General features: G+C 40.5%; 1 protein-coding gene across 1 annotated transcript in view; it reads left to right on the forward strand.

Moving 5' to 3' along the window:
- The window catches only part of LOC133987272 (nidogen-1-like), a 39,305-nt gene that overhangs the window by 9,767 nt on the left and 17,279 nt on the right, over positions 1-12,259 (forward strand). Inside the window, exons 2-9 of the mRNA XM_062426583.1 lie at positions 3,995-4,297; positions 6,206-6,432; positions 7,012-7,496; positions 7,657-7,797; positions 7,883-8,134; positions 8,491-8,691; positions 8,863-9,096; positions 10,796-10,933. Of these exons, the coding sequence (XP_062282567.1) occupies positions 3,995-4,297; positions 6,206-6,432; positions 7,012-7,496; positions 7,657-7,797; positions 7,883-8,134; positions 8,491-8,691; positions 8,863-9,096; positions 10,796-10,933 (1,981 nt within the window). The remainder of the gene's footprint in view (positions 1-3,994; positions 4,298-6,205; positions 6,433-7,011; positions 7,497-7,656; positions 7,798-7,882; positions 8,135-8,490; positions 8,692-8,862; positions 9,097-10,795; positions 10,934-12,259) is intronic.

Below are 12,259 nucleotides of genomic sequence, written 5' to 3' on the forward strand. Positions count from 1 at the left end.
AGCCGCAACATTTCTCACTGTGTGACAGCGTCTGCAGACTGAGTTCAGAAGTCTTATGAGTTTATCATGAGCCTCACTGTGCATCAAGTTTGATGTATGGCTCAGTGACATATAAGGGTTGGTAAGATGAGCGATTCAAAAATATGTTAAAAAATAGTTTTAAAAGCAGCATCAGGTTTGTTAAAATGTACATTTAGTATTTTTGTTGGTTTTATATCATTTGAAATGACATTTGCACCATTTTTTTTACCAAAAGTAAGACTGAATGCTCCTGAAAATGTCAAATGGTATAACCACAGTAGAATGATAAATATTACATATTTTATCACCCACAGTGTATTTAAGTGGACTTATACTAATAATGACTTCATTTAAAACATGTAAATGTTTCCTGATCTCCATGGTAACCAGAGTAAATGTAATATTTAGAACAATTGTATTCCATTACCTTTATTTAATATAAAGTTATAATGTAAGATCATGCCAAACTAGTTGATATGGTGTTTTATTGACAATTTACTGTTTTTAAGCAAGTTGAATTATTTGGTACAAAGTTTTTATGGTTACACCACTTAGACATTTTTACCATAATCCTCTAATATATTCTCTCAAAATGGGTTAAAAGCAGAAATTTGATGCTGGGTCCACAAAAAAAGAATGTGTGCAAGTTATTCATACGTTTATTTTACCATTTTAACCCTTTAAAGTTAACTAAACCACATGGACACAAAAAACCCCATCATTGAAGTGAATGTAGATTGTACGATGATCATATTTACTTACTCTACTTTCGTAGGCTACAACACAAGTCAGTATGCAATAAAACATAGTCGGCATACATCATCCATCTGCGCCACTATAGTGATAATAATGACGCCATTTCTTTGTATGTTACGTCATTCTTGGCGCGGTCATGCTAACAGCTGGAGATACATCCTACAAACAAGACTTCAGCTGCCACAAATCAAGATCCTTTTAATTGGAGTCCCAAACATTTCGTTTTGATCTTACCTACATTATTGGGTTCAGCACCATTGTTGTGTTGAACAGTTCGTCATTTCATGTTGCATTTCTATTGGTTGGTCATAGCAACAGTAATTGGTCATCTTTCATCTGGAAGCAAAATGACACCAAGTCTGCACACCTGTGCACTAAGAGGGTGCAAAACCTCTTAGTTTCTTTTGTTAGCTTTTTGTTTTGTCTATTTGCATTTTTCTCTACTAAGTTCTCGTCCTTTGAGCTCTCAGGGCCACCGTCGCATCGTGTGGTTTATCACTTTATCTGTAGCATCAAACAGAATCAGATTGAACTCTATCAGTCTGCAGCCTCCAGCGTCGTGTCTCGCTGTGTGTTTGTGTGTGTTTTGTGTGGATAAAACCTGACAGCGGAGGTTTTTGGGCGTCGGTTGAGTGTGACCAACAAGCCTTTCACATGAATGAGATCAGGATCACCTTATCTTCTCGAGTCAAATGATAAACAGATGATGGTTGTGTGCCTCCTTGGTGTTTTTCTGCCGTCTCATAAACTCACAAAGTTCTCGTTCCCGTCCCAGACACATCTGACCAATGAGAGGAGAGAACTTTCTCACCTGATACATTTTGGTTCGCTTGGATTTTTCCCAAGAAAAGAAAATGAACCAAGAGGGAAATGCCCCACATTTATAACCTCATCCACTGATTCAGACCAGAGTAAACCAGCTATAGGTAGACCAAAGTCTCAGAGTCAGCAGCCAGAATCCACAGCTGGCAGCACCTCGTTATCACCTGCTGTGATGTCATCGACACCCTGCTGCTCTCAGAGATCAACTGTCACAAATCAAACATGCCGATATTTGTCACGTTACAACATTCAGATCCACTGTGTGTTGTTTTTATTCTGTTACAATCAAATACTTTAATACAGTACAGTACACTCCACAGAATACTCAATAAATGTTCAAATGATCCAATATTTCAGCAAAAATCAAAGATTAGAGAAAAAGTCCAAAAACTGAAAACACATTTGTGTATCAGAACTTAGTTTTTTCTTCTTTCCTCTCCCATTAATCATCTCACCACCCCTCACATTTATCTGCTGACCCTTTGGAGGGGCCCCACCCCTAGGTTGGGAACCACTGGACTAAACTAGCTAACTGTATATAAAGTAGTGTAAACTAGCTCCACCTCCAGCAGCTACAACAGTAACATGCTGCTCTAACACTGATGCTTCACTATTAATAATCTAATGATGTCATAATAATAATATATCATTCAGAGGACCAAACCACTACTTTACTGTAATACTGCATACTACATCACTCATAATACTGCAGTACTTTTACTGTAATACTGCATACTACATCGCTCATAATACTGCAGTACTTTTACTGTAATACTGCATACTACATCGCTCATAATACTGCAGTACTTTTACTGTAATACTGCATACTACATCACTCATAATACTGCAGTACTTTTACTGTAATACTGCATACTACATCACTCATAATACTGCAGTACTTTTACTGTAATACTGCATACTACATCACTATAATACTGCACTACTTTACTGTAATACTGCATACTACATCACTCATAATACTTATGTTCTTTTACTGTACTAGAATGTGTTTTTAGTTTCCATCACTGATTTTCTAATGCCCTCTTAAAGCTGTTAATTGTAGTTTTGGAGGATAACCAAAGAAAGAAACAAGGATTACAGTGTTGGTATTGTGGAGGTGAAGAATGATCATCTGAAGCGTCACTGAGACATGAACTGAAGCTGTTTTGTGTAACTCTTCTGGCTTGGCCTCGGACAGAGAGGATACCCTTCATGGTTACACTTCATGGTGTTCTGGGCTCAAACAGTAACTGTGGCATTTGTTCCCATTCAGTGTGAGGCGGATTTCAGTTAATGAGGTTAAAAAGATCCCTTTCTTCGGACTGAATGGGAAGTTATTGTATAGAATTCCTGTGGGCTGACAAAGCGAGCAGAGCTGCAGAAGGAGGTCGAGCTGGAGGAGAGTCCAGGACCTCAACATTTCATTGGTCGACCTTCTGCAGCTCTGTGGTGTTAAACCAGTCTGTAAAACATGACCAAACCAGCTCATCTGCTCAGCCTCACTCAAACATTAACTCTTTAAAAACAAAAAGAAACCCATATATACGTCTCCTTCACTGTTTTCTTTGTGTGTTCCTTCCTTCACGGTCACGGCTGACACCCGTTCCCCTACCAGTGCCCCTCAGAAATGTTCCCAGCTGGTCAATAATCCTCTTTATGGAGGCCCATTTCCACCAGCACAGCAAATCACCACCGAGTGTTTCTTTTGTCGTTCTCAAGTGCTTTTTTTCTCATTATTATCTAAGAGTATATAATGCTCTCTCATAAGTCAGAATTATGAAATAGTATCTCATGATTTTGAGAAACTTTCTGAGATACTAAGCCAATATAAGGAGATTATTATTATTAGATCCTACTTCATAATGAATTTTCCATAGTTATTAGAAATGAGGTCATAGTTGAGACATGAGACATTATGTAATAGTTATGAGATGACTTCTATACTGTCTAATGTATGTTTGTTAAGTTTCTTCTAATTATGAGTAGTCATAATTATAAAATAGTGTAAAAGATGAGATACTAAGACATTATAATTAGATATTAAGTTAAAAAAAGAGATATCATGTCATCAACTGTAATGAGTCTTTCATAGTTATGAAATTAGAAAAAGAGTCACGAAATTAGTGTTTTGTAAGTCATAATTACAAGACACTTATTCATAATTATGGGAAGTTTCTCATGATTTTGAGGTATTAAGTAATAATTACTACAGCATACTTCACAATTCAGTAGTACAACAATGCAAACTAAAGTGACTTATTTCATAATTATGAGAAAATTATATTTTTTTCCATGGACCAGTATTGGGCCTCCATACAAACACGTACAGTATGTTTAGTGTTTTGTCTGAGAGATCCTTCACTATCTAATAAACTGAACCTGTCGCCTCTTCCAGATAAACACTAATGGATTGGTGGCCACTACTGAGCCTGAAGCTGAGGAGGAGTATCTGGGGAACATGCCCGCCAGTTTCAGAATGATCGCAGCGCTCCTCGGAGACCTGGACACCAGTGACGGACAGGGAAAGGTGTACTTCAGGGAGGACAGCAAACCGGCTGTACTGAGCCAAGTCACCGAGCACATCAGGCGAGCTTTTCCCAGAGATGATGGAGTGGATCCAACCAGCGCCCTCATCGTCACCTGGGAGAACATGGCTGCCAAGGGCGCCTCTGGACGTGGGGACGGACTGGACACTAAGGTGAGAGACAGAATAAAGAGCTCTCCTTTCAGACAGGATTTTACCAAATTGAAGCCATTATTATAAATAGTAATATAAGTTTATGACACTGGCAAGTTACTGCATCACATAAGAAATGTTTATGTGTTAGGAGATTATAAACTAACCTTCCTATCCGTATCCCATTTTTTGGATGAGAGCAACACAAATTGCAAAATTGTTGTTGATTTCTAAAATTGTACGGTTCTCAAAATATAGGTGTGACCACATGCTGCAGTTTAATGTTAGGGGATCCCCTTGTAATTACCAGTGGTTTACACCAAAGCTGTGAAGAAATCTGAGAAAGAAAACAAACAAGCAAAACTAAGACCGGCAGCACAGTTGAAGAAGATTACTGGTTGTGACACCGTTTGTTTAACTCGGTAAACAAAAATTATTAAATTATTATTATTAAAATCCCTTTTCCGAATGACACCTGGAAGCATAAACATGTGTCAAACACTACAAACAAGTAGACACAATATCCAGTTGATATGCAATACAAGGAAAAAAGACAAAAATCCAGTTATGATGCATAAACAGGAACAATTGACTTAAATTCCCCAACAGTAATCAGCTCTGACAGTTTCAGGTTGTTCTGTAGGTGACGTATTTAGAAAGCTTTTTTGCCTTTTTCTATTATAATACTGGGGAACTTCTGTGTCCAGCTGCTCAAAAACGAAAGAAGCCTGCAGTGTGTATACACAAATACACAAAAATAAGTTAAAGCACATTTTATATGATACAGGACCATATGTTTCCTTTTTGCTTGTAGCTGAACAATAGTGTAAGGACAATAGTGCTCTCTGAGTCCGGAGGGATGCGGATGATTCATTGTGGTAGTCCTGCTACTATGTTCGTTTCCTGCAGCTTAAGCCTGGTTTTTTTCATAGTCTGACCCTGAGCTATTACCTGTGTCCAGTTTTCCAGCTGCTCAATAATCCTCCTAAACATGTGCAGCCAGAGAGAACTCCCATATTATATTCTGTGTGCCGCTTGCCAGATTCTGACTCCAGTGCATTAATGTCCTCCAGAACAAGAGCACAGCTGGTTTTCATTCTGATCTGATTAACAATGCACTGTTTTAGACGGAGTGACTGCTTAATGGGTGAGATATTTGGAGTTGGAAGCTGGTGACATAGTGACTATTTGTTGAGCTAATAGGTGAGCTAATAGGTAATATGGTGGTACTAGCCAGCCACAACAGCCTACCTAGCTAGATAAATTGTTAATTACCAGTTAGTAACTGAACTGGAGAGCTTTCTAACTGGACAATAATGGTGTTTTTCCATTAATGGGACTTATCGAGCTGTAACTGAACTTGTATCTGTTTTTCTGGGTTTTGCATTTTGCTCCACTGTTCTCCACCTGCTCTGGAGACAAATTCAGGGACTTAATCTTGACACCCTTCAGGAGGTGGAGTCGGGAAGTTGAATTCCAAGTACTCGGAGAGGTGGGAAAAAGGAGTACTTGCAGGGCTGTAACTCATGATCAGTCAAGCAGATGTCCCAGTATTGATTTTGTAATGATACACTGTATATCCGAATTGTGTCACCTTCCGCTCCTTCCTGCTTTATAAAATACAGTGGAAAAGCTGGGCATAACTGACCACCTTTGCTCAACGAGTTCGCAAAGGTTCAGGCTATGGGAAGTTCAGGTTATGGGTTTATTCAAGACACTTTAAGTATCTGTACCATCATCTCCCGTCTCATTACTGACTGCAGATCATGGTGCATCCCTTTGGTGAAGCAGTTTGTACTCTGGTTGAACAGGGCTCTATAAAATTATTTGCAAATAACTACCAGCCAGAATAAAAAGTCAGCAGAACTGGACAAGCAGAGGAGCAAAACTAAGAATTGCTGTTCAACAACATTTTCTTTGTACTTTCAGAGAAACACTTTCCAGCTGGTTGTGGCCTTGATGGCCTCGTCCACCTACGCTATCCTCTTGTACCCCAAAAACAGCCTGAAGTTCCACTCCACTTCAGTAGGGGGCAAGAGTAAGGTCCTAGAAGTTGGCTTCAATGAAGGCCTTGTGAAGGGCTGGTGGCGATCCACCCAGGGGACGTACTACCGCAGCACCACAGATGATGAGATCTCCATCAGGGAACTTACTGAGTATGAATCTGATGTCACTGTTTGATAACTTGTAATGTTTGTTTTGTGCTTGAAAAATACATGTTACATCTTTTACAAAGTTTTGAAAGACTTGAACACAATGAATCTGTGTGGAAAGCAGTGGAAGTACAAACATGGCCACACCCCACACACTTCTGCTCAACCCTGTGGCGGTACACCATCACCTGATTTGATCTGAATACAGCCTTTGAACCAACAAATGCAGCTGTTGCAGCTCCAAAAAGCAATAAATGAACATTCAAGATTCCAAACAGCTTGGACAATACATATTTTAAAGACAAACACCTGCAGCAAATCTAAAAATTGATATTATCGTTAGTAAGTCATTGTTTTGTGCACCCATCTCTGGTTTTGCAGCCTTTGAAAAGTCTACATTAATTGGAGAAAATCTGGAATCAAATATACCATTGCTGATTTATGTGACACTACCTTTCCATTTAAGTTTCTCACTGTAAAGAACAAAAAGTAAATTCAATGGGGAGTTCACAATAGTCTTTTAAAAAACAAGGTCCTTTCATTGACACTGATTTTTCTTTTTTCCTTTCTATATCCAACCAGAAAGACCAACTCAGGACGGAGTGGGGTTTGGGTGTACGAGATCGGATCCTCACCGTTCTTTTTCGACATCACATCAGGAATGGTGGAGGAAGAGGATACCAGCGAAGCCTCTGTTACTATGTTGCCAAGGCAACCTGATAAACAGACTGAGACTGTTACGCCAGAGTACGCAGAACCGGAGACTGAAGAGCCAGAATATGAAGATCTGGGCGAGCTTGAGCCAGAATACCCTGATTCTGAGACTGTCAACCCAACGCGCACTTCCCCGGAGAGGGTTCAGCCAAGATACCCTGAACAAACTGAGTCCGAATACCCTTACCAGCCTGAGCAACCAAGGTACAACATTCCCGAACCCAGTGAGCCCAGATATCCAGTTGATCCACGGTACACCAACCCTGAACCAGTCCAACCAGTTCCACCTCATACCCAGCCCCAGCAACCCGAGGTTGTCGTGGTAGATGAAGATGACGCTCTGAATGTAAATGGTAAATTATTAAAGCCCAAAGACATTTGTGTTTGAAGACTCAAAAGATTGTGAACAACCATATTAGATTTTTTTCTCAGTGTAATCCTGGCAAGAACTCCAGTGGAATTTTAGATCTTATATGTTCACGCTATTTGTATATTCTTTGGTTCTCTTCACAGTATTTGCGTACAATTTGGACACATGTGACCACAACAGGCACAAATGCTCTGCTTTCGCCGAGTGCCGGGATTACAGCAACGGGTACTGCTGCCAATGTAAGCCTGGTTTCTATGGTAACGGGAAGGACTGTGTTGCAGAAGGTAAGATTCATTTTGTGCTTTGACGCTATCTTGCTCTGATAAAGCTGAAATGTTCCTCTCTAATCTAGTCTCTGTTGCTTTCCAGGTAAACCACAGAGAATGAATGGAAAAGTGTCAGGTCGAGTGTTTGTGGGGAACTCACCTTCGCCCGTTGAGATCAGTAACAATGACTTGCACTCATACGTGGTGGCAAATGATGGACGGGCCTACGTGGCAATCAGTAACATCCCCGATAGCATAGGTCCCTCCCTGCAGCCACTGTCTTCCCTGGGAGGAGTCATCGGCTGGGCCTTCGCCCTGGAGCAGCCCGGCTACCAGAACGGCTTCAGCCTCGTCGGTAAGGGGACATGTTGTCATTTACTTGACTGTACTTGTTTTTTAATTGTTGCTTACTGCTCATTTTACTGCCCCGAAGTAGGCAAAACGTCAACTCTTGCAGCTTTAAGTATGCTGTAAATCATGATCACAGTACATTATATAAAAAGCACTATTTTCTTTGTTTTTTGTACATTAATCTGTTTGGGTTTTAAGGCAAACTTTACACTTTCTCACACTGTGCTTTCTTCTATCCCACTGAAGTCCACAAAAATTAGAAAACACATCAAATAACAGCTGCCTCAGTATTTCATTAAACGCTGCAGGCATCTGTGCATCTGTGCAGACACTTACATGTTTTCTGATACATCCGTGTAGGCGGTGTGTTTTCCCGGCAGGCCGAGGTCACCTTCCAGCCCGGTAACGAGCGGCTGAGCATCAAGCAGGAGTTTAAGGGGATTGATGAGCACGACCACCTGGTGGTGAGCACAGAGCTGGAGGGACGTGTTCCCGCCATCCCGCTGGGATCCAGTGTCCAGATCAACCCATACAAAGAGATCTACCAGTATGACCAAAACTGTAAGAGCGACATACAAACACACACACTGTATCCCATCAACTACTAAAGGCTGCTAAATGTTAGTATTGGCATGTTTAGTGATAGTGAGTCACATATCAAACTGATTCACTGTCCGACCAGCAATTCCCACCGGTATAAGTGTTTTCTTTTGCTCTTTGTCCTCCTTCCAGTGATCACTTCCTCCTCCAACCGTGATTACACCATCACCTCCCCGGACGGCGACGTCCAGACTAGAAACTACAATTGGCGTCAGACCATCACCTTCCAGACCTGCCCTCATGATGAGACCAACAGGGCGGCACCATCTGTCCAGAAGCTCAGTGTGGACCAGATCTTTGTGATGTTCGACACCGCCAACCACCTGATACGCTACGCCATGAGCAACAAGATCGGCTCCGTCCACAGTGAGTTCTGAAGTTTAACGTATCTGTGTCCGCAAATGATTTGATTAAACCCCAAAGAGGTTGGAATAAATCCTCAGTTATAAAACCTTAAACAAAAAGGTTGCAAGCAAAATGATCTGATCCAGAATAACAAAAACATTTTAATCTTTAAGTCTTACATGTTTTAAAACTATCTTGTCATTAAGAAAATTACAACACCACCTCAGATATGTCCTCTAAAAGGTTTGTTCTAAGAAGCAGGATTACTAGAGACAGAACCTTTGACTTTCGTACTAAAGTTTTCAGTTTTTTGTCAACAACGTTATTCAGTTAGTTCAGTAAAACTGTGTTAGAATGAAACAAAGGGCCCAGATGACAAATCTAAAATATATCCACCAGCAGCACCTTAAGGTTGAAATCTTCTGTGTTTAGTGTTAGGCGGAGACTCAACAACATATTGAAATGAGTATATCGGTCACGTTTTATCATCAGCAAGCAGTTAGCTTAAAGATCCACCAGTTTTGTTGCTTTACTCTCAGATAACCTTCTGTGCACTGACAGCTGCAGGTTGTCAGGTCTCCTTCTCCCCCACTTCTGCAACCAAAGTTACACCTTTGCTGCTGGTCGTCTGTCAGGGACAGTCAGAGAGCCGTGAGTGTTATTACCCAGAGGAATGCACTGAAACACGCCTCCGACAATTTAGTGCCTCTGCGGTGTTTGCAGCGCAACATCAGAGGAAGATAAACAGTAATCTGAGCGCGGCTGTATTTCCTCAGCTGCAATCAGAGAGACTGTGACCGCGTTGGCAGGGGGTGAAGGTCAGCAGCCGAAGTCAACGAGATACCAACCTTCAGTCCACAGCAGGGACTAGACTGAAGGGGCGGGGGGCATTAGGAGGATCTTTTTTTTTTATTATAAAAAGAGGGGGTTAAAGGTAAAAGTGGAGTTAGGGGGCTGATGATGGGATGCTCGGGGGTTCAGAGTTAGAAAAGCAAACACAGCTCAGCTGGGTTTTGTTGGCAATAAGTGGAACATCTGGGTCGTGTTTCCTGTGAAGAGCTGAACTTCAAACATGGAGCTCCAACGATCAGCTGCATGATGGGAACAACAGCATGTTTTTTTTAATACTCTGGTGTCATTTCATGGTTTAAGTCATTATTTTGTTCCAGCTTCTCAAATGTGATGATTTACTGATTTTTGTGGTTTCATATAATTGAATTAATCTTGTTTGGGTTTTATAATGTTGGTTTAAACAAAACAACACATGTGAAGACGTCAACTTGAGCTTATAAAACTTGTGATGGACATTTTTCCCTATTTAGACCTTCAAAGGATTAAACATAGCTTGACAGCATTTCTGTGGTTATCTTTATGTCTAAAAAGTCAACACCTTACTAATGTTCCTATAAGCTGGCTGTGAAAACCAACATGAACGACAAGACTTTGGAACCAATATATCTCCTTTAACATAAAGGTTAATGGTTAAATACAGCAGCTCCATGTGGCTGCACTGACGAAGCGTGATACACAATAAAGTGATTTAAAGGAATTACTAAATCAGTCAGACAACAACAGTTTGTGGTTGCTCTGAAATTCCAGCACAATGGAGCACTGAGCAGATGTGACAGTATTGTTATTATATGATGGTTTTGAACTGTGTGTGAAAAGAATTTGCAGAGTTGATTTTTAACCTGCAGACTTTTTCTTGTTTTTCTAACAGGCGGTCAACCAGAGCAGAATCCCTGTTTCACGGGCCGACACGGCTGTGACATCAACGCTATGTGCAGAGCAGGTGAAGGCCTCCAGTTCACCTGTGAATGTGCGTCTGGTTTCGCCGGAGACGGACGTTTCTGCAACGGTAAGAATGTCGTGTGTTGAGGAACAACAGGGCTGCGTCATGTTTGGTTCAAGTACAGATGAGACAATGAAATATGCAGATATGTGAATTAGGGCTGGGCGATATGGACAACATCAAATATCATAATATTTTAGACCAAATACCTCAATATCGATATTGCAACAATATTATAGAGATGACTGTCGATGCTTTTTTTTGCAGCAGGACAACGACTCTAAACATACCGCCAGAGCTACAATAGAATGGTTCAGATCAAAGCATATTCATGTGTTAGAATGGCCCAATCAAAGTCCAGACCTAAATCCTATTGAGAATCTGTGGCAAGACTTGGAAATTGCTGTTCACAGACACTCTCCATCCAATCTGACTGAACTGGAGCAATTTTGCAAAGAAGAATAGACAAAAATTGCATTCCGTAGATGTGCGAAGCTGGTAGAGACATACCCCAAAAGACTTGAGGCTGTAATTGCGGAAGAAGGTGGTTCGACAAAGTAATGACTCAGGGGGGCTGAATACATGCACGTCACACTTTTCAGATTTTTATTTGTAAAAAATCTTGACCACTACGTATCATTTTCCTTCCACTTCACAATTATGCGCTACTTTGTGTTGGTCTATCACATAAAATCACAATAAAATACATTTAAGTTTATGGTTGTAATGTGACAAAATGTGGAAAAGTTCAAGGGGTATGAATACTTTTGCAAGGCACTGTATATTGATATATTGTCCAGCCCTAATGTGAATATGGAAACAAATAAGAGACTAATAACAGTGATCATGTTTTCAGATTCTGTGTAAGACAGATGCTACTGAGCATGTGCAGGAACGTATCATCACCTTCTACTAGTGCAAAGAGGTTTTCATATGTGGCACAACAAGCTAGCAAAACTCTTTAAGCACAACAAACGTCCTGCACATACTCAGCAGCGTTTGCTTTACACAGAACTACTCTCTGGAGACTGAAAACATGATTACTGTTATTAGTCTTTGGAGCCGTTCCTAAACAACTAACATGACCAAACTCTTCATAATGAAGGAACATGTCACCCCGGGGCAGCGGTGTGACTCACTGATGTGTTTTTAATAGTTTTTTAACAACAACAGAGGAATTAAATATATCAGACTCTGGCTCCAAACATAAGATTCATTGACTGTAAGAAAAAGTTAGAAAATCACCTTTATGATCCTTTAAATGATGATGATTGAAGGCCATAATGTCTCTGCTGGTTTACCATCATTCTTTGACCAGTACCACCATGAAACTGGTATAAAATTGGTTTATATGTTATTAAAAAGGTGTTAATAAGTCTTCAGTGTAACTTG

Source organism: Scomber scombrus, chromosome 2 (assembly GCF_963691925.1).
Source record: "Scomber scombrus chromosome 2, fScoSco1.1, whole genome shotgun sequence".
NCBI classification, from domain to species: Eukaryota; Metazoa; Chordata; class Actinopteri; order Scombriformes; family Scombridae; genus Scomber; species Scomber scombrus.